The sequence below is a fragment of the Mustela nivalis genome (genome assembly GCF_964662115.1).
Source record: "Mustela nivalis genome assembly, chromosome: 8".
NCBI classification, from domain to species: domain Eukaryota; kingdom Metazoa; phylum Chordata; class Mammalia; order Carnivora; family Mustelidae; genus Mustela; species Mustela nivalis.
Genome location: NC_139027.1, coordinates 25,824,374 through 25,847,761, shown reverse-complemented (window position 1 = coordinate 25,847,761; position 23,388 = coordinate 25,824,374). Strand labels below are relative to the sequence as shown.

The 23,388-nt window shown below is 35.3% G+C and overlaps 1 protein-coding gene across 3 annotated transcripts in view; it reads right to left on the bottom strand.

Moving 5' to 3' along the window:
* STRN (striatin) overlaps positions 1-23,388 on the bottom strand; it is a 141,650-nt gene that overhangs the window by 70,170 nt on the left and 48,092 nt on the right. For 2 of the 3 annotated variants that reach the window (XR_014315632.1, XM_082745618.1), the window contains exons 4-9: positions 16,168-16,246; positions 13,279-13,446; positions 11,029-11,164; positions 6,987-7,122; positions 3,289-3,399; positions 510-653 (exon numbers count right to left, since the gene is read on the bottom strand). Coding sequence is in view for 2 of the 3 variants with exons in the window: in XM_082745618.1 (XP_082601744.1) it covers positions 510-653; positions 3,289-3,399; positions 6,987-7,122; positions 11,029-11,164; positions 13,279-13,446; positions 16,168-16,246 (774 nt within the window). In the remaining variant the exon portion in view is untranslated. Of the gene's footprint in view, positions 1-509; positions 654-1,120; positions 1,208-3,288; positions 3,400-6,986; positions 7,123-11,028; positions 11,165-13,278; positions 13,447-16,167; positions 16,247-23,388 lie in introns of all 3 variants that reach the window. The other variant, XM_082745619.1, reaches the window with a different exon arrangement.

The following is a 23,388-nucleotide window of genomic DNA, read 5'->3' as shown; positions in this document are numbered from 1 at the left end:
ATAGGATAAATAAAACAGCCTGTGTATACAAAATACATGGCTTCTGTGGAGCCTTGGGATGTTCTAAACTAGAATTTAGAGTTGGTCTTTAAATGTATGCACCCTTTCTCAAGTCTGAAAGATTGAAGTTGGAATCAAACCCCCTCAAATGTAAGAAAGCTTACATTTGGGGATACTATGTAGATCAAACATCTGTAAAATAAAATTCTTTTCTTAGAGAGTCCTTCCAAATAACTGAACTTAGAGAGAGATATATATATATAAAACCCCCATATTTTTTGTGCTCCAGAGTGTCCTTTTTTCCCCCCCAGAGGAGAGAGAGAAGGGGGGCCAAGGGAGAGGGAGAGAGGGAGAATCCCAAGACTCCCAAGAGAATTCATGTTGGGTGTGGAGCCTACCACGGGTGGGACTCAATCTCACAACCCTGAGATCATAACCTACGCTAAAATCAAGAGTCGAACTTAACTGACTGAGCCATCAAGACACCCGGAGAAGTCTTACGTACTTACCTTCATCCGCCCTATTTATTTCATGTTCAGGAAGCCTGGAGCTGGTGGGTCTGGAAGGTGAACCCACAGATGGCTGCAATGAGGGAAGTTCATCAACATCTCTCAAATTAGCAAGCATATCTTGTAGTTTTGACCTATTGGGCCCTGGCCCAAAAACAGGGAGGAAGAGAACAGAAAAGAAGAGAATTATTCAACTGCATCAAAATGGTGCCATAAACCTTATTCACATCTACCTACATTCACCTTTAAAACTGCCCTACTAAAAATACTAAAAAATAATTATTTTTCAAGTTTTCAAATTATTCTAAAAGTTTATTTCTTGAGAAGAATTATGTTTTACATCTATTTTAAAAAATTAAGCTAATGGAATGGTATTGCTATTTGCATGAAAAATAATGTTCATGTCCAATTTGGACCATTAAAAATACTACTACTCTATAATCCTTGTATATTACTCGAATTGCAGTCAGATACCATGGATTGTGAAGCTACTGTGTATTGAATTAAACAATAACATCCCTTTTGTCTGTTTATGTTAAGTTGCATTCATTGCGTTACATCCTGAAACTATGGTACCCGAGGTGAAGTCTCGTGCCCTACTGATTACTTACCTGAGCTTTGGTTCTTCATTCTCCCACATCCCTGTTTTGACTGTTTTATATAGGATAGAGGCTGAAACAGATCTTCGGTAGTTTTTCCTGTTACAAGTTTAATTAAGAATGGGAAAATCTTACCCATAGTCCATTATGGTTTTTTTCCTATACCAGCAAAGAATACAACTACTTTTAAGCAATTTTAACTAATACCTAGAAATATATTTCAAGACAATATGATTGGCGTACACAATTTGACTGGAAATATTGCTACTAGATCATATCAAAAGGACTCAAACTTTTCCAATGAGTAATTTTTAATTCAATTAAAAATATATTTATGGTGGTTTATAAATCCATGTTTCATATATCAAGTCAGAGCTTTGCTCCAGCTCTGTTTTTATTACGTCTTCACTTGTTCCCAGATCACCATTTTATTAAGGCAATATGAACTGACAGTGATAAACAAAATGTGCTCAGCCTCACTCTCCAGTCCTTCTATCCTCAATGAAACATATTAAAATTTCTCTCCCTGCAGTCATTTTTCTCCCTCATACAACAAAACTATGTGCTATATGTCTGCAAAGTGGTCATAATCCCTAGTCAAGAAATACAATAGCTTCCATTAGTAGGAATATTGGTCCAGTCAAATGGTGCCATTTTAGATCTTAAGTGCTAAATTCCAACTACAGCAATGCCTTGATATTTGACAAGAACCGAATAATCAATACAACAGTAGGTGGAAACTACATAAGACCTAGATACCCTTCCAGTCGAGAGATGTTTTACATTTGAAGACATTCATTACTGCAGCATAAGGACTTAAAGAAATATCAACATTAAGTCAATCTGAAAATTAAAATATTCTCCTTTCTCATTTACGATATTTGCATTAAAATTCCAGTATAACTCGTTTTGCCATGGTTCTGAAAAGTCACTAACTATAAAACCTTACTGTTTAAGATTAAAATTTTTATCCATACATTTGGAGAAAAGGTACAAAATGCTCTTATGTTTTAATATTAATCTTTCTCATTATGATTTAATTTATATTGAGGAGGCATCAAATAAGATCACCTCTCAGTCATGTAATAGTTGGTATAATGATAACATCAAAAATAGTCACTGACTTTTTACCCATTCAAGTTAAACACTTGAAACACCTAAGATATTTTAAATAAAGATTTAAATGTTTATTGGTAAGGACTACACTACTTTTTCTAACTTCTAAATACATGTTTCACTAAACGGGATTTTAATCTTACTTTACTTAATCTTAATACTACTTTACTATCCCAAAGGAAGCAATTCTTTCTGCCATAAAAGGGAGACCCGTGTTCATATTGTCAATGAGAGTGGAAACACAAGGAGGTAGTTTATTTAGCCTTCCTCTCCTAAAAAAGGTGTTTTAGATGGTTTTCAGGGATGCTTGAAAGACTTTGTATTTCCACCTTACATGCTTAATTAGTTCTACTGTTAAACTTAATAATCTGTATAATGAGTGTTTTATATGTGTGTGTGTATGTGTGAATGAGTCACAGGGCTAGCAATTTCATTTTAGCTTCCATTTTTTGATACGGTAGACATCTTAATAAAAAGAAAAAAGCTAATTGGTAATACTACTATAAATGAAATTGGCCAAAATTCTTAAATAAATACTTTTAAAAGTTGTGTATTTGATTCTGTACCCTGTATAGCATATAGTGGTGAGAGCAAATGAACTGTAAGTTATGAACACATAGAATATTCAGGGGTAGAAATTAACTTTCTGTCTCCAAGTCCAAAAATAATATGCAATAATTTGGGTGGATTGCCAGAGGGTCATACTAGCTAAGATTTAAAATTGCCAACAGTGAAAAATCATTGTGGTAATTAAGCATATATACTTTAAAAATGAAATTATCACTATGTTTTGAATATATAGTCCCACACTCTCATGAGGCTCTAGATGTATTACTGGGATATAGTATGATTCCATAATCATACACATGATTGTTTTTATTTTTTTAAGGTCATACTCAAATAGTTAACCATTTAATTTCAACCCCTGAGAGCAGGTGAAAAGGAAAGAGATCAGGAGCAGAAAAGAAAAAGAGTAAGTGGTTTTAGGAAAACATTGAAAAAAAAATTGGGGGATGTAAAAGAGGCAAGATTTATGATTTACAGATACAATGTTTTCCACTTACTCTTCACCCCCTTTTTCCCCTTTCTCTCCTTTTTGTATTGTTCCTTGAGTTTGGTAATTACTCCCTGGTCCACATTCCAGGCTTCAGGCATGAGACACTGGTCTTCCTTTTCTAAATAGAGTGAAACAAATGAAACAGCCTTTTTAAATAAGATATACTGTAGGTCAATTCACTGTTCTGTCACTGAATGATGTAACAACCATTTTCTTCACTGTATCACTAATATTAAAAAGCCATTGCTTATTCTAAGTCATACAAAATATAGTATCTAAGAAATGACAATTCAATTTCCTAGGTAATAAGAAATTTCTCTTGAAAGAGACATAGAAAAAAAAAAAACACCTAGAAGATTTGAGTGACTTTTAGTGAATTATGCCCAAAAACTCTAGAAGAAGCCCTCATTTTACAAGTAGGACTGACTCATAAAAAAAACATTTCTTATTAATTTATGTAATGAGAGATTATTACTAAGAGATTACACAAAATAGTTTTCATATTTTCATTTTAAAAATTTTATATTTTTGGCATGTGTTCATCAACTAATGATTTTTTTTTACAGCCTTATATATATAGCACTTTGTAAACTTAGCAATCAACCTTCATTCAAAATTTAAAGCAATTTAAATGATTTGTTAGTTTACAAATTCTTAAACAGGAAACAGCACTTAGTAAATTCAATCATTAATTTTCACTATTATAGGAGAAGAAAATTTAAAGAATGTGTTATATATTTTATATCAGTATAAAATTAATTATATACTATATAACATTATGTTTTAGCTCAGAAATCTCGCTTGAACTCAAGACTCATATATCCAACTGCTTACTCTAAACTTCCATTAGAAAGTCTAACACATTGTCTCAAACTAAACCTGTAAAATCAAATTCCCAATCTTCCAAATCCAGTGTGTCATCATCCTTCCATTTGCTCAGACCAAAATCTCCCTTTTCTTTCATACTTCACATCAGGTATTTCAGAAAATACTGTTTTTCCTACCTTCAAAACACAGCCAGAATCTGACTATTTAGCACATATTCTACTGCTCTAATCACTCTGTCTCTTGCTCGAATCACTCCAATAACTGCCCTCTCTCCCCTCACACCAAGACTATGATCAACAATGGGTGCTCGATGCAGTCTCTTCTTAATAAGCCAGAATGATGCTTTAATTCAAAGTCAGATCATGGCAAATTCTGCTCAAATTCCTCCCGTGGTTCTCCATCTCACCAGTGGCCTAAGGGCCCTGCATGATTTGGTCATTTCTTACCATATTCCCCCTAGAATCACTCTGCTCTAGCCATTCTGGTGTCCTTGAATTCCTCAAGCATATCAAGGCTGCTGCTGTTTGGAGGCATTTGCTGTGGCTTTCTTTTTCCTGAATATTCCTTCTCTAGATACCATACTGCTAACCCACCAAACAATTTTGAGTCTTTTGTCCAAATATTACCCCCTTTAATGGGACCTACCCCACTACAATTTTAAATTGTAATTTGTCTCCTCCACTTTACCCCAAACCCAGCACTCTCCACCCCCCTTACTCTGTTCTACTTTTTCTGTTTTCCATAGCATTTATCACCTTCTGACATGCTCTATCATTTATGTTTATTCTCTTAGTAAACTATATGGACCAAGGGGTCCTGTGGATCCATATGGATCTTCACCAAATGACTTGGCACATAGAAAGCACTTGATCAATATTTGTTAAATGACTGGAATAAACCAAAATGAATCAGAACAAATAGGAAATTATTTTTAATAAGTTAAACTTCAATCTACAGTTCAAAAAACTTAACTGGGCCTCTGAAAAGATTAAACACAATAAATTTAGAAGCTCAACATTTTTATAGCTCTAACTATAATCTATCAATAATAAAAATGGTCTCTACTTTCCCAGAAAAATCCAACAATTAAAAATGTTAATATTTCATCAATCAGGTCTTAATAATAAATTAAACCAGGTAGCTTTTGGATCCTACAGTGTCTTCAATTTTTTAAATTAAAAGTTAACCCTATTGTAATCTTCACTAGACTCACAACAGTAATGGAAGATCATGGAAGATGTGTGGTAAATCTATTTACTTGCCAGAAACTAAAAAGATTCTAAACCTGGGTATATTCACTCCATTTTTATGGGGGAAGAGGAGAAATAAATAAAGCACTTAAAACGTTTTAAATGTCCATTCAACTAAATAGGATTTGCGATCTAGTTCTTTTAATTGCTTAAGAGTGAAATTTTCTGAATAAAATTTTCTCAATAATTTTCTGGATAAAAACACACAAGGCTAAACTCTAATCAACTGAAAGATCCCATTCACTCATACTCAGAAATACCCAGTACACTACTAAAGAGAAAGACTGCTCAAAGATGGAGACAATTCACTCATGTTTTCACCAGTAACTTCATAGGATGTTAGATTAATTAAAACGTACACACAAGTATCATATAATGCTCTGGGCCAAGACTCACACTATAAAGAAAAGGATGTGACACAAGAAATAATGCAGCTGTCTTTGGAGAGAAATGAATCACAAAACTCTTGCAATAAGACTGGCAATGAAAAAGCCAACTATTATTTATGCAGATGTATGACTCCTCAGAGAAAGACTTCTGTGTAGACAGTGGATCTAGCTATACTGGTAGAACTCGTGCCTAAAATATCTGAATAAACTGATATATAAACTCAGTAGTAACAACAGAGAAAAGAGACTTTACTTCAATTTCCCCTTGGTTTCCAAACTGCTCCATTGCAAAAAAAAAAAAAAATAGTCATTTTATAGCCACTATATATTTCAATGACTAATTAACCCATATAATCATTACCTTCAAGATATTTGCCACAAAAAAAGGAAAAGAAGTGGCATCATAAGAGTTCTTGAAGGTAAAGACTCAAGGGAAGTCCCCAATTTAAAACTAGGATAGACACTGATTCTCTAAACCTATTTGTCTTTCAAGTACATAAAACTGCAACCAGTGTCTCCCAGAATTTTTCAACCTCAACAGAAAATTTGTCTCATTCTCAATAACTATCTCTCTATCTTCCTTACTCATGCTACATGTACCCACACCCGACAAAACTCATCGCTTTTGAAGAATTCATCACAATCCCACCTTACTGAAAGCAACATTTCATTTCCAAACCCAAAGAATAATCTATGCCTTAGAAGTCTTCCCCCAAATAACCTGTTTTACCTCATGAGACGTTTCAAATACTAAATTTGTTTAGAACAATTTGCACCAAAAAATTCTATGCTTTGCACAAACTGGTGAAGTCTGCCTAGACTGAGTAACTACAGCTTTTAAATTTATACTTCTTTTTGCACAGAAGATGCCAGAGATGAATCTCTAAAAACTCTTCTATTACATTCTCAAACTCAATTTCCACAAAATCTAGATTTGCAAGTTCTAATATCTGGGCAGGAGACACAGAACATTCTGCATATGGATTCAAATTATTTTAATAGTATATTGCCTATATTTTTTAAAAAATGAGGTAACTAGTTGTACAACATTCTTTAAACATGTACACACAGATATCCACCCTGAATATAAGATGACAAGAGTAAAAAGTTCATAGGATGTTCAAAATTTCAACATTATAAGAAATTTACAGTGCTCTTCAAGATGCTGCCCTCCAAGTAAAACATTAGTTTCTTTCATTTACTTAATACCTCTGGATGGATCCAGTATGCTTCCTTACCCCATTCTGTTCCATCACCCGCACTTCTAGACTCATTGTCTCCTTCCTCTGATGTAACCAAGAAGTCAAACTCCTTTAGAGCTTCTTTTGTATCTCGATCTTCACTGCTATCAGGCAATGCTTTTTTCCTAACAATCTAATGAAAAAAACATTCTAAATTAAAATTTTAGGATATATTATGAAATTAATTTAAATAAAGGAAAACAGTATCCCTTTATCACTGAATAAGAAAACCCAATTATTGGTTTCTTCAGAAAGCATATCTTTGTTATGTTAAATAGCTATAATACTTAACCAATTCAATGTAAAACAGGTATCAATTTAAAAAGATATACATTACACATTTTAAAGTAAAAATTTAAACTTGGTTCAATGGTGGCTTGTTTTAAATAAGATAATGGAATTATATGTTGAAAACACTGGAATATAAGCTAGATATTTAAATTATAAATAGACAAAATATGTCCTTGATATACTACTGTACTAAGAGAACCACAACCATATTCCCCATTTCCTGGATGCAGTCTATGCCATGGGCAAACATTCTCATCTAACCAAAAAGAGAAACAATTCATAAAATACATTAGTTTCACAGAACATGACCATGATAAATGTTAACTCTACCACATAATTCCCGTAAAAAAAATCCCGTGGATGCTAAAGCTTCAGTGGCTGTGGTGATTTCTTAAAGACAGCAATAAAGTTTGCACACTGATTCCTTCTGTGGAAGAATTCTCTGGGGTATATGATGCTATTTGGTAAGACTTACCCACAGTAGAATTTCTTTCAAAATTGAAATCAGTCCTCTTAAACCCTGTTGCTGCTTTATCATAAAACTACAAATTCAGAAATGCATGCCTCAAGTGTTAGAAAGTATGGTGTTAGAGGAGGAAAAAAAGTTTCCCACAGTATTTCTACTGTTCCAACCTTACATCATTTTTCTCTAGTAACTCACTATATATTCAATTTTTTTCTAAAATACTGATCTTTCCAAGTGGGACTTGACTTAGACTTATTAGCAAATCTGATAAGGGTTGTTTACTCCTGGAATTACAAATTCAGTTGGAGGATTGAAATTTAGGCTTAATGTGTGCAGAGATAATCTTTGAGATCTATATATCAAAACTCTTCATCAATTATCATTTTAGTCACCTCTACCACCAGAAACCCAAAGAATTTAGGATGAATGGTTTGCAGCTTCTATTGATAAAATGGGCTCACTACCGCAGCTTCTCCGGGTCTCAGCTTCTTCACTTCGTGCAAAATGGAAATAGCAAGATCTAATCAAACTTTATTACTGGGCTATTGTCAGTGGATTAAAATTATAAGGTTTCAACAGGCTGATCAATAGGACAGAATACAGAGTCTAAAAACAGACTCTAAGAGATAACAAATACCTGATTTGTATGACCCTGTTCTCACACTCATTCCTGGTATCACTTACCAATCACAGTACTTTTCATCTGAGATCAGATACAGCCTCAGAAATCTTTCTAGTGAAACAGTATGGAAGTTCCTCAAAAAGCTAAAAATAGAACTACCCTACAACCCAAAAATTGCACTACCAGGTATTTATCCAAAGAATACAAAAATGCTGATTCAAAGGAGCACATATACCCCAATATTTAGAGCAGAACTATGAACAGCAGCCACTTTATGGAAATAGCCCAAAGGTCCATTGACAAATGAATGGATAAAGAAGATGTGATAGACACACACACACACACACACACACACACACACACACACACAGGAATATTACTCAGTCATCAAAAAATGAAATCTTGCCATTTGTAACATGGATGGAGTAGAGAATATAATGCTAAGTGAAATAAGTCAGTCAAAGACAAGTATCATATGATTTCATTCATTTGCGGAATTTAAGAAACAAAACAGATGGAGATAGGGAAAGGGAAGGAAAAATGAAATAAGATAAAAACAGAGAGGGAGGCAAACCATAAGAGACTCTTAACTATAGAGAACAAACGGAGGGTTGCTGGAGGGGAGGCAGGTGGGAGGATGGGCAAAATGGGTGATGGGCATTAAGGAGGACACTTGTTATGATGAGCACTGGGTATTAAATGTAAGTGATGAATCACTAAGTTCTATTCCTGAAACCAATACTACATTATATATTAACTAACTTGATTTAAATTAAAAACAAAATCCTTCTCAGTGTAGCACTCCAGGAAGCCACTATCAGCAGAAAGCTGGTACCGCAGATGAAACCTAATCTGCCTTCACTGTCCTGGTATATGTAAAAACTGAATAGGAGAAATCGAGGACTCTTTAATGCTGCTAGAATAACTGCTTTAACTACTTGGGAGTATTTCCCCTTATGTTTACAACATATCCCAATCTCCCATCTAGCAAATCTATTAAACAAACATTAAAGCAAGACTAGTTTGGCATACTGTGTACAGAAAACCCAGGTGAAGGTATATTCTTTTGTAACCAATGCTAATAATTTTTTCTAATCTTCCCTGGGCAGCCAAACTAAGGTAGAAAAGTATCTCTGAAGAGTTATACCAATAGAAGATGCTGACCTTCATTGTTCCACAAACACACTGTCTAATCCATCTTTCTTTTACCTTAGAGGCTTGATTTCGCCCTTACTCTAATCCTGATGGGACACCAGATATGACTTAGAGAAGCCGTCACCAACACCTTAAAGACAGAGAACTCTTTTTTTTTTTTTTAAAGATTTTATTTATTTGCCAGAGAGAGAGAGAGAGAGAGTACACACAAGCAGGCAGAGGCAGACAGAGGCAGTGAGAGAAGCAGGCTCCCCACCGAGCAAGTAGCCTGATGCGGGACTCGATCCTAGGACCTGGTATCATGACCTGAGCCAAAGGCAATGGCTTAACCAACTGAGCCACCCAGGCATCCCAAGATAGAGAATTCTTGTTCTCAATGCCTGGTGAAAAGGGAAGAGAAAATACAGAAGTAGCTGGAACCTTATATTGAAAAACTAAATGCATTTTACACATTCTAATTACTATGATATTAAGTCACAAAACTCACTCCTTTGGAAAAAATGTGTTTCTAGGTCTCTCCTCCATATAGCCTCATGAATGAAGATATGGCAAGTTGCAGGCCACTGTCTATCATGTCTCCCACTTAAATAAATTAAAACCCCTGTTTTTTAATGGTTAGGCACAGAAGAAAAGTGTGGTTACCAATGGAGAGTAGGATTAGTAAATGGGAAGGGGTACGGTTTGTTGTAATAAGTACATATTACTTTTCCTTATATCTCGAGTTCCACTCCACTCCTACCTCTAATGAGTCTGGAAGTCAACTTAAGAATTACAGCAAACACAAAGAAGTTATAGGTTGCACAGGGTGCCATGAAGATTAGAAAGCAGAAACCCACTGCAGAGTGGCTCAGGGAAACAATAATCTGGAAGTAATAATTTGAGTCTCTGGTGGAAGCAGAGGACAGAAAGGACAGAGAAGTTATACTGTTCCATTAGACAGTTACTAAAAATTTGTAACATTTGTCTACCAAAGCAACCCAGACAAGAGAGACAAACTGCTCCAATTAGAGGTGATGCCAGTCACCATCAGGTACCATATGGGTCTGTCAGTTCTATTGTCTTACAGCACCAATAACACTGCATTGTTGTAACACAAAAATTCTTACCATATTCACCAACCCTATTGAACTAAAATGTTTAATGAGTTAACAAGTCAAAGAGTGAGGACCTTTAAAGATAGTTTAAAGTTGTGCAAGTAATCTCTCCCCAATGTGGGTTTGAACTCACAACCAAGAGCAAGAATCATGTTCTCTACTGACAGCCAGCGAGGTACCCCAGAGAGTAAGGACCTTTTAAGAGAAAACTGCCATCCTAAAAATATTATTGAATTTGAACTCAACACTAAAAACTCATAGATTAAATTTCTCCAAATTCGTGAAAAAAAGTTCAGGGTTTAGGCTGAAGCATATGGCTTTTTAAAAAAGTTTTTCTCACTTGCTTCTCACTTATTTTTCAAGTAAGCATAATGATCCCTAAAAATATTAATATCTATGTATCCAACTCACCGTTGAAGTATCAATGATGCTTTTCTCTCTTCCATCAATATCATCATCTTCATCTTCATCACTGAAATCTGCAGCTGCACTTTCAAGGAATTTGAAATTATCCAGCACAGAGGCAGAATCTGTTAACTCGGATTTTCTGGTTTTAAAACATGTACACTTTGCTCAGTTAGTTTCTTAAACTCAGCATAAGAATCAATCCATATGTTGCACTAACTTTTGTTTACATTTTAACTATGATCCCTCAAATCATATTATGAAGTACACAGATTCTTATCCATTATATTTCCATACATATTAATTGGCAAACCACAATAGGAAGTGGTTACTCTTTTAAAAGTACTTTGCAATCCTATCTATTTAGGTTAATGCGATATAAAGAATTCTCCCTCTGGACTCAATATACTTAAGTCAACTTTAATGTCTTTCTTTTTAAAAATATTTTTCTTATTACCCCTACTTCTTTTTTTTCCTATTCTTTTCCCCTCTGCAACTCTTCCTCTAATATATAAATTTCTGAACTAAGAAAATAACTAATAGATATGTCAGTTTTCTCCAACACAATCTTATATTTCTACTGAACAGCTAAGGAGTTGAAAAAAAATGCACATAAAGTTACCAAAAAGAACTCAGTCAAATTAATATTACTACAGAACTTGATCCTGTTAATGATTAAACCATTAACCTTTTGAAATGACACTTTTCAAATACATATGATTTTAATTTAGTTCCCTCAAAATAAATTTAGTAAACAACTTCTTAATGGTCAGAACAGGATGATTTCTTTCCAGTTCATCAGGAAATGTTTTAGATAAGGCATATTTTTAAAGAAAATTTAGCCACAACTACAGAGAAAATTTCTAAAACAGATAAATCTTAAATTTCAAATCTGCTGAGAGCTATGTTTTTGGTGTTCCACCCTATTCCCTATCCCTACACAAATCAGACAGATTCAGAATAATAGCCTTGTCAGTTTCCAAAGACAGGTCAACGGCAAAATACAAGACAACGCGAGTGGTCTTTTCTGAATATCTTAATGACTTACAATAATACTTTAGGTAAAACTATAACCAGGCATAAAGCCTACATTGTCTATGCCTACACAAAGAAACAAACTAATCTTACATTTGTATAAATAAGTTAATGTAGTCTTAAATATTAATGAATATACTTAAGAAGGCTCCAGTAACACTTGTTTATAGAAGTATGTTTATAGGAGTCTGTCCTATTTTTGAATCTTTACCTAAATCCCACAATTTTAATGTTCCAAATAACAGAAATTATGTTCTCACTAGAAAATACAGAGAGTTCAATTAAAACCATTCTTATAGCCCAAACATGCAATAAAATGAAGCAAAACAATATTTAGACTTTCACAGAATCTTTGGCTTTTCATTTGCCAAAATTTTTTTCAATAAAGAATGTCCTTATTTAAATATCCATGTTCATTTTAAGCAGAATTATATGTAACTGTGTGACACATGATCCAAAAAGCAAAACAAAATATTTCAAACAGCTACTAAATTTTTCACACTTATTCTAGCAATTAAAAACATACACTTAAAATAGCTTTCCCAAAAAAAGGTAGTTTTCAAAAGAAAGATGAGTTGTATTATTATTAAATAAACAAATGGCTAAGAAAACATTTACTTCTAAAAAATTTGAGGAATTTGGGGCGCCTGGGTGGCTCAGTGGGTTAAGCTGCTGCCTTCGGCTCAGGTCATGATCTCAGGGTCCTGGGATCGAGCCCCGCATCGGGCTCTCTGCTCAGCAGGGAGCCTGCTTCCTCCTCTCTCTCTCTCTCTGCCTACTTGTGATCTCTCTCTGTCAAATAAATAAATAAAATCTTTAAAAAAAAAAAAATTTGAGGAATTTATAGGATTTCTAGGTCACCAGGAATGAAATTTCATTCTTACAAGATCTAAACTGAGTCCCCAAAAGATGATCTTTTGTGAAGTTCTAATAGTAAGTGATTGATGAGCTTCAAGATATTAAAATCTGCATTACACCTATAAATTTCAAGCAAATAAAAATATTTTTTAAATATTCTTAAAATAATCATAAATAACTCTAATCCCTATGGGTTATCTTCTACCAAATGAAATTACCTTTTTTTTTTAAATTAAACTTTACAACAACTTATTTCTTCAGCAGTATCTAAAATTCCAAGTATCACAAGTATCTCCCATAAACCAAAAATATTTAATAAGCACTAACATTTTAGCTAAAATGCTTTCTAGACAGAATACTTACCCAATCATTGCCGTCTCTTTAACTTCGGCCTCTGTGCCATTTATAACTGAATCCTGATTTTTGTCATCTTCCCTGTCAGTGACATCACTTGAAAAGCCCAACAAAGCTCGTACTCGTTTAGATTTCACATCTAGAATGGTATCTGTGTAACCCACCTCCTGTAGATACCTGTGTGTGAAGAAGATCCTTACAATTCAGTCATACCGGAATCAGTATTCTGTAACTTAATATATAAATAAAAGTATTTCTTTAAATTCACTGCCTGCATAAGACTTAACAGTACAGTACTATGCTAGTAAGACTTGCTAATAAATAATCTTCCAGCTGCAGATGGAGCTGTCTCTTGCAGTACCAGCCTCTAAGGTCACTGAAAAAAAATCAAAGAACTATACAATACACCATTCATTACATTTACCATAAGAAGAAGCTGTTCCTTAATATACCTAATAGCACATTCTTTCTTCTAGGAGGCAAACTCACTCTCAGATTCTTACAGTAGTAATTCTTATAACCAGTAGTTTGTTTTTGTTTTGCTTTGTTTTGTTTTACATTTCTGATATAAAGTGTTATCGAATCAAGTGTTTGAGATCTATGGAGGGTATTTCTAGTTTATTTGGTTTCCTCCACGACATACAGGAAGAGTATATTCCAAAGAGTCATTTCTACAGAAAGAAAGCTTTTATCCTGAGACAACTCTAAAATAAAAATAGCCCACAATTCAACTGTGGATGTGGGATGCCTGTGTACACGTGGGGGTGTGTGTTACAGAGAGGCAGCAGCACAGAAAAAGAGAACAGGTTTGTACTAAGAACTAGATCTGGGTCTAAAGCCCATTTCTGCCGCTTTCTTCCTATGTGACTTTAATTTTCCTGAACCTCTTTTCTTCCCTCTAAAAACGACACACCTAGTACAGTGGGTGGCATACAGAAGGCACTTGATATCCATTAACAACAAAGATGTCCAAAAAAGACCAAAAGAAATATGAAAAAGGCAAATGTCATTACTAATGTCATTAACAAATGTGACAGACAAATATTAGGCATGAACCTGTAAGTAAGCAGCAAGTCTCTGAAATTAAACAGAAAACAAAGGTGGACAAGATACAACCAGTCTTAGGTCAGTTTATTTCAAGATCTGGTATTAGTAGATTATAGCTCAAAGACATATTTCACAAAGATATGTGGCCAAAATGAAGTAAATATAACTTACCAAATCAAGATATTCATTTTTCAATACCATCTGATATTTACAGAAAGGTTTTGATTAAAATGTGGGATAATAAATGTTTAACTTTCTTGAATTTAATCAGCTCTTCTTAAAAACCAATAGAAACATGCTATGTTTTTCTGTTCTAAATATTTGATACATACCTTTCTCTGGCAACAAAATCACACTACAGGAAACTGTTTCAAAGACTGCTCTTTCCATAGGTAAGTTGGCTTTACTATGTGGCTACTTCCTTATTCACTGATAAAATGTCATCTTAAAGGGGGCAGATCCATTCTTCTACATATAGCTGTCCAGTTTTCCCAGCACCATTTATTGAAGAGACTGTCTTTTTTCCACTGTATATTTTTTCCTGTTTTGTCAAAGATTAATTGACCATAGAGTTGAGGGTCCATCTGGGCTCTCTACTCTGTTCCACTGGTCTATGTGTCTGTTTTTATGCCAGTACCATGCTGTCTTGGTGATCACAGCTTTGTAATAAAGCTTGAAATCAGGTAATGTGATGTCCCCATCTTTATTTAAAAGGGGCAGATCATGAGTCTTTTAAAGTTTCTGAAATTATCTCTCAGAAAGTTTACTACGATAACTACTCCCCATAAAAAAGAAAATGAGCACTTTAAAAACACATTTATGAAAGTAAAATGTATACATCATATTTAAGAACAAGGTGAGGGCACTATGAAAACCACTTATTAAATGTTAGTGAATTCTCATTTTTTTCTAACTTTAAATAGATACCAAATACATAAAAGGAGACATTTTAATATTCTTTTCCCATTAGTCCAAAGGAATGGCTAGCACAAATCCACTCTGGAAACCGTTAGTATAGACTACTCACAGGAAACTCAAAAACATGTAAGTAAATTTCATTTTAATGAACCACAAATCAGAATACCAATTTCAAATGTGATATGCAAGGCAATGGCAGTGAGCTGGTTAAGTGGCTTATAGCCTACCATCTGACATCTGAACCTCATTCCAACTCTTTTCCCTCTTTATAGTCTCAAATACACATTTTATAGGAGAAAGTATATGTTAGTGCAAATTAAGGAAATTTAAAAAGTTCTTCAATCTATTTAAAATAGGAAGTTTAAAAGCAACACAAAATATATCTAAATATAGATTAGATTTAAATCAAGACATAATGTATATTTGGGTATAAAAGATGCAAAAAGTAACAATTTTATTTATTTATTTGAGAGAGGGAGAGAGAGAATACAGAAGCAGGAGAAGGGAAGGTAGAGGGAGAAGCAGGCTCTCTGCTGAGGAGGGAACGCAACACGGGGCTCCATCAATCCCAGAATCCTGGGATCATGATCTGAGCTGGAAGCAGACACTTAACCGACTGAGCCACCAAGGTGCCCCTAGAATGCTTTCAAATGTAAATATAAGTGTATATTAAAATTTAGAAGCTTAAAGGTATACTCTAAGCTAAAATTATAAAAGAATTTATTTTTGGTAATTCTTATTAATATTTAATGAAAAATAAAATCTGCAGGGGGATAAATGCTTACTATGAAAAAGGAACAGAAATTCAATTAAGCTTTTTCATAGCAGCAGTCTAATAAGAAGAGATAAAATTACTGAATTGAAAATGCAAAAAAAATACATACATATCCTGATGAAAACATACTTTTTTCTGTTTGACCACAGGATACTTACTGTCTGAGTAGTTGTCGACCTTGTTTCCACATTAACTGGCTGTTTTGCTGTGGCTGTACCTCTGTTTCATTACCTTCATCTGGAAAACATTAAATCATAATAAAAGTGCCTTGCTTCATTCATTAGAGGGCATCTCAATTCATAAAATATGACCAATAAAAATGTATAAGATTAAGAATATGCAAAACTACACTGTAAGGTATGTTTTAGGACAATATATATTTTTAAACTAATTTCCTTAACAAAAATAGTATCAATTCGTTATTGCTATTAGACTCCCCTGGGCACTAGCAGAACTAAAATAAAGACATTTTCCCAATCTCTACTAGCCTGAGAATTTTCGTCCAGGACAAAGACCTATTCAAATCAAGTCACACGGTAAGAGTCAAATGAAAGTATTATGGAGCACCACATCAGAGCTAGAACAAAGCATTCAGGAATGATGACAGAAAAGTCAGTCTGGTAAAGAGTAGATAGGGAAAAAATAATTTCAATCCAAATCTATTTCCTTCACTAGTTATTAAATGAAAACTTCAAATATTCTTTTGAAGACATCCTTTCAATGAAAACCACCTAAGTCTTATAAAGCTTAAATTCATCATTTAGTAGAAAGTGAACGCTTTCAAGAAGATAGTAAAATAAAAAGAGCCTTCTGTGATAAATCTGGACTACAGAATTTCCAAACTATACTCTGACTCAACTTTAAAAATACAAAAAATTCTCACTTTCTATCAGCTCTCGATTAAACTGTAAGAAACTGTTATCTTTTACAGAGTTTTATTCACTGGAGATGTAAGAGAGACTGAGAAAATTTATTTTATGATATTTGATGTTAAGCATTTACTATGTTCCAGATGCTGTGTTAAAAACACATTCATGGGCACCTGGGTGGCTCAGTGGGTTAATCCTCTGCCTTCGGCTCAGGTCATGATCTCAAGGTCCTGGGATCGAGTCCCGCATCGGGCTCTCTGCTCAGCGGGGAGCCTGCTTCTTCCTCTCTCTCTGCCTGCCTCTCTTCCTACCTGTGATTTCTCTCTCTGTGTGTCAAATAAATAAAAATCTAAAAAAAAAAAAAAAAACACATTCATTATCTCCTTTAATCTTTACAACCTGAAAAGATAGGTGTTATTACTATCCCCATTTTAAAGATGAAAAAGATGAGTTTTACAAGTTAACTGTATGATTTCCAATTAAGTGCTGAAATCATGTCTGAGTCCAGCGCTCACGGTTCCCTCTACATGCTATCACTGCAACGATAAAAAATTAAAGAAATATATAAATAAGAATTAGATTTTCCATTTTCAATTTTCCTCCTAAAATAATCAGGCCAAGCTCTGTGATACACCAAAGAAACATTAAGAGAAGGAAGGGAAAAATAAAGGAGGGGAGTGGTTGGAGCGGGAGATGAACCATGAGAGACTGTGGACTCCAGGAAACAGACTGAGGGTTTCAGAGGAGAGAGGGGTGGGGGGATGGGTTGGCTTAGTGATGGGTATTAAGGAGAGCACGTATTGCAATGAAGCACTGGGTGTTATATGCAAATAACGAATCATGGAACACTACGTCAAAAACTAATGAAGTACTGTACAGTGACTAACATAACATTAAAAATAAAGAAAGAAAGAAAATCAAAAGAAACAGCAGTAGACCAGACTGCGGCAAGAAGATTAAGTTACCTCAAAAAGGTAGATTACTTTGGTATGACCTCAGAGGGTATACTTTTTAAAAAAGGGCAAAAATAATGTCCCCATACTAAGAAAAAACAACACACATATTGTTTCCACTGACCCACAAATTCAAGAACTATGGTTCACAAATGGTTCCACACATTCAGGAATATACTACAGTATGTTCTAATAGATCTTAAGTCAAGTAAGCTATACTTGCCAAGTAATACTTACAGTGGCATTCCAAAAGACTAAAAATTTCATATGTGAAGGAACTTCTGAGGTCATCTAATTTCCCATCAGTACAGGCCTCTCTAAGCCACCTTCAGAAGTACTCCACTTTCTGTGCCTACTTTGGCAGCTAGTGATGTTACCAGAGTACAACACATACACTCAATGGAATACTATTTACAAGGAATTATCTACAGATACGCAGCAACAGGAACGAATCTCAAATGCATTATGCTAAGTGAGCAAAGCTAGAATCAGAAGGCTATATTCTGCATGATTCTGGAATTCATATGACTTTCTAGAAAAGGCAAAACTATAAGAACATAAAACAGATGAGTGGCTGCCACGGGATTAGACTGGTGGCAAAGGGGCTGACTACAAAGGGCAGTAGTAACAAGATTATATGCTTTTGCGAAAACACTAAAAAAGTGAATTTTACTTATGTGAATACTATCTTAATAAAAAATAAATTAACCCTATAAGAATGCATCTTCACCCTCTTTAAAAGTATATTCATACATTGAGATAGATTTCAGACTCCCTGTTACATGTTTTTTTTAAAAAGTCTAAAGTTAAGAGAAAAAAAACTCTGATACATGCGAACTTGATTTTCCCCACATTTCCTTATCCAAGCTAAAATTCACAGTTCTCTTAATCAACTATCAGATTCATTCTCACTTTATCAAGTTAAAAAAAATGACATCAAACAAAAGGGAGGATTTTAAAGTTGGTAAGAGTTGAACTGCTTGGTAATATAAAAGTAGTTGACTGATACTTCCAGTCAAGTTGGAAGTAACAGGGATCCAATTCACCCTAAAACAAAATAGATGAAATCATGGTTAAGACCTGCTGTCAGGCAACAAAGGACAATGATCCCTGAGAAAAAGGAAGCACACAGCACACTGATTATTCCAGCTTACCACCCTGACAGAGTTTCTAGATCGTGGCATACAAACACAGTATCTGAGGAAATAATGGCTGAAAAGTTCAGTAATTCATGAAAACTATAAATCCACAGATCTAAGAGACTCAATGAACCCCAAGCACAAGAAAACACTGGAAAAGGGGACACATGGGAACTACACCAAAACACACGATAATGAAATTGCTTAAAACCAATGACAAAATAAAAAATCTTAAAAGTGCCAGAGAAAAAGGTCATGTTCTGCATACAGAAGAATGGAGATAAGCTTAATAGAAGATCTCTCATCAGAAACAATGGAAGCAAGCAAAAGAAAGACTTTCAGACACACAAAAGCTGAAAGAATTCACTGGCAGCAGCCCATATTATAGGATATATAAAAGTCCTTGAGGTAGATGGACCGTGACACCAGAAAATATAGATCCACACAAAGAATGATGAGCACTGGAAATATATACTGTTTAGATTGTTTAAATCCCTTTAAGAGAATTGACTGTTTAACAAAAATAATAATGTAGGGATGCCTGGGTGGCACAGTTGGTTAAGTGGCTGCCTTGGGCTCAGGTCATGATCCCAGCATCCTGGGATCAAGTCCCGCATCGGGCTCCTTGCTCGGCAGGGAGCCTGCTTCTCCTTCTGCCTCTGCCTGCCACTCTGTCTGCCTGTGTTCACTCTGAGAAATAAATAAATAATATCTTTAAAAAATAATAATAATGTAGTGTGTGACTTACAACATAATAGAAGCAAAATAATGTGAAAACAACTGCCAAAGAGAGATGGAAATCCATATTTACAAGGCCCTCATACTATAAGAAGTGGTATATTGTCACTTAAAGACACACAGCGCCAAGTTAAAAAAAAAGTATACTGTAAACCCTAAGGCAACCACCGAAATAACAAAGAGTTACGGCTAGTAAGTCAGCAAGAGATAAAATAGAATAATTAAAAATAAAAACCAATAACTATATTATCCCAAAGAAAACCAGGAGAGGAAAAGGTATCAAAGAACAGACTGAACAAACAGAAAACAAACAGCAAGATGGGTAGCTTTAAATCTAACCATATAAATAGTCACATGAAAAGTAAATGGTCTAAACATCTCAATTAAAAGATAGAATTTGTCAATCTGGATAAAAATACTCATTTTTATTATGTACCTGGCTTCTAATATTAAATAAAAGAAGCTAAAATATGGAAGATAAATAGATTTTAACATAACCTGGGGTAAAATTTCCTAGGGTAGAGGGGGGAGAAAAAGTTAGAAGGGAAATTAATTTTATTGTGAAAATTGTCTCAGAAAATGACTGGATTATCAGTTTAAAAAGAAATACTGTAAATGGATAAAAGAGCAAAGACTAGAAGAATTCCTGCTTCTTTAAAGTGTACCCTGCTTGGATACACCACCTTCTACCCTCTCCTAGTCACTGTCCTCATCACTGCCACCCACAAATCCCTCAATAACGCTTGGAACCAGGCTTACATGCCTCCTCTGCAACCAAACGTTTACCTCATCTTAAGCAAAGTTAATATTCATGTGGGTGATCCACTTCAGCCTCCCCACAACCACCACCCTCTCTAGCTGTCATACCTTAGATCCTGTCACTATGAAGAACAAGCACAGATACAAACTCCTTCTCTGAGCATTTTCTGCAGGCTCCTATTCCCACCTCACCAGTTCTTCCTTAGCTGGAACCTTAGACCAGGGGCCAGCAAATTACAAGCTGCAAGTCAAATGTGGCCTGCGTACTCATTCACGTATGTGTTGTGGCTACTTTCATGTTAGGATGTCAGAGTTGAGTAACTGCAACAGAGCACATATGGCCTAAAAAGCACAAATAGTACTATCTGGCCCTTTACAGGAAAAGTTGGCTGGCCTGCTCCGGACCACAGCCTATCCCCTCACTTTTACCCATTAGCCTCCTTTTGTCCTCACTTCCTTTCCTTTCGAGTTTCAGTTCACAGTCTACCACTTCAACTATTCTTTAGTCTATGTCCTCAAATTTCTTGTCCGTCTGGTCTCTCCATGAATTCAAGAATTTTTACCCAAGCTGTCAAGGGTGCAAACCAATGCATGTATATGAACTCACGATCACACTCCTCAACTGGACCCTTAGCTTTTCCCAATCCTACTGTTTGTGATCAGTTTGCTCTCCTGCTCTTATTTTAAACTTCTCTACTTTTCTTAAACCTTTCATACACTCTAAGCAGGTAATCCAGTCCCACACATAAAGCTATCACATTAAATACTCACCACCAAAGTGAAACCCAAACCTACAAATCCATCACCTAATGTTTCCATTCTTTCTTGAGAATAAAAGACATGCTCCTCCCACCATTCTTTGTCCTTCCGATTCTGACTATCTTTTCTCTTTCATTTTTATTTGCTCCTCTTCTAAGAAACACATCTCCCCCCCCAACACACACACTTTCCTTGACCCCATGTACCCTTTAAGCTATCCCTCTCTTTCACCTTCACAATCTAAGCTTCCTGAAAAGATAACTGTGGCTTAGTCTTCATATTCTACTCATATCTTTGTTTCTACCCTTTTCTCCAGAACTGCCCACAGTAATGACCCATGTATCACTAAATCTTAAAGCTACTCTTTAGAACCTCTGGTTATTAATCATAGTGCTTTAGAGTCCTTACTTCTGGAATCCCTCTCTTCTCCTGGTTTCCATCCTACCATTAAGATAATTCTTGTTATTTCCTTTTCTACTTTCTATTCTTCTACCAGTCCTCAGGGCTCCAATCCAGGTCCTCCTCTCACTCTGAATAAAGTCTGGAGTTGGAGGGTCTGGGGGGAGGCACCTCCTCCTCCTCTCCAATGACCTGAGTGCCTTTGGGAACATGTACTGATGCCTCTCGAATGTATACATCAGACCCATACTTTCAGTTTGAGCTCCAGAGCCAGAGAGCCAGCATCTACCAGCCATCTTCACTTGACTGCCTAACTAATACATCCAAAAGTGATTTATCTTTCAATCTTCCAATCTAGTTTTGGGAACTAGAAGTATGGGGGTCATCTTTGAATGTCCCCTTTTTTTTATCCCCTACATCAAAACTGGAGCTCATTCCTGCAGATTCTACTCCGGAAGTATTTTCTCAACACAACACCCTCCTCCCCCGGTCTCTTGACATCCAGTCAGTGCCCTGGTCAAGGCACCCTTCTTCTTCAGCCAGGAGGCAGCAACAGACCTCTCACCAGTCTCCCCACCAATCCAGCTGCTCTCTGATCCACCTGCTACACTGCTGCTTGTGGGATCTAAGAGAAAGCTGATCCTTCAAATACCTTCTCAAAACTCTTAGGATAAAATGCAAATTCCTTAAAATATTTTACAAGACCCCCTGTAAGATACTTCACAATCTGCCCTGCCCCCTTCCCCTGCTGTGTCTAAAAATATTCCTTGCCTCCCTTTCTCTACTAGCCAGTTATTTTATTTCTCAAATGTGCCAGATTCTCCCCTCTGCCTTCCTCCCACCTCTCATTCAGCAAATATTTAGTAAGTTCATTTCCCTGGCCAATTCTTAATTGTCCTTCAGATGTTAACTTTAAATACCATTTGACTACTTAGGACCAGATATTGTGCTCCATAACACCTATTATCTTCCCCATTATACATGTCATTTTACTGTGATCACTTTTTTTTTAATCTTCACTGTAAAAATTCAATAGGGCTACCTTTTTCACTGCTATCTTTTTCACTGAATTTGATGCTGGGTCTGACAAGCATTACATATTTAGTATTTTTATTTATTTATTTATGTAAAGATTTTATTTATTTATTTGACAGACAGAGGTCACACGCAGGCAGAGAGACAGGAGGAAGCAGGCTCCCCACTGAGCAGAGAGCCTGATGCGGAGCTCAATCCCAGGATCCTGGGACCACGACCTGAGCCGAAGGCAGAGGCTTTAACCCACTGAGCCACCCAGGTGCCCCATATTTAGTATTTTTAAATAAACAATGAAAGATCAATAGATGGAAGCATACTAGGTACTAACCATGTGTTGTATACTAAGAAAATAAACCTGAAAGCTGTGAATTATTTCCACTATTTTCCCAGTTTCAGATAAGCAGCAGAGCAATCCCTGAAAGATTAATACCACAAGTATTTAAAGTATCAGGGCAGAGATGAACTTACATGCATAAGAGTCAAACTTTTTCTAGAACCACACTATTTACTTATAAACATAAACAATTTGCATACATTGCAACTAGACTTTTATACTCCTAAAATAATATCTAAAAATAAGGAAACAAACTTTTTTTATATAGAAGTTCTGAGTAAATCATTTCTATGAATCAGACAAGATACTTTTAGGACAGCCTTTAATAAATAGTTTAAATTTAATACATTTAAGTGCATCTCAAGTCAAAAGGAGAGACATCAAAGTAAGACAG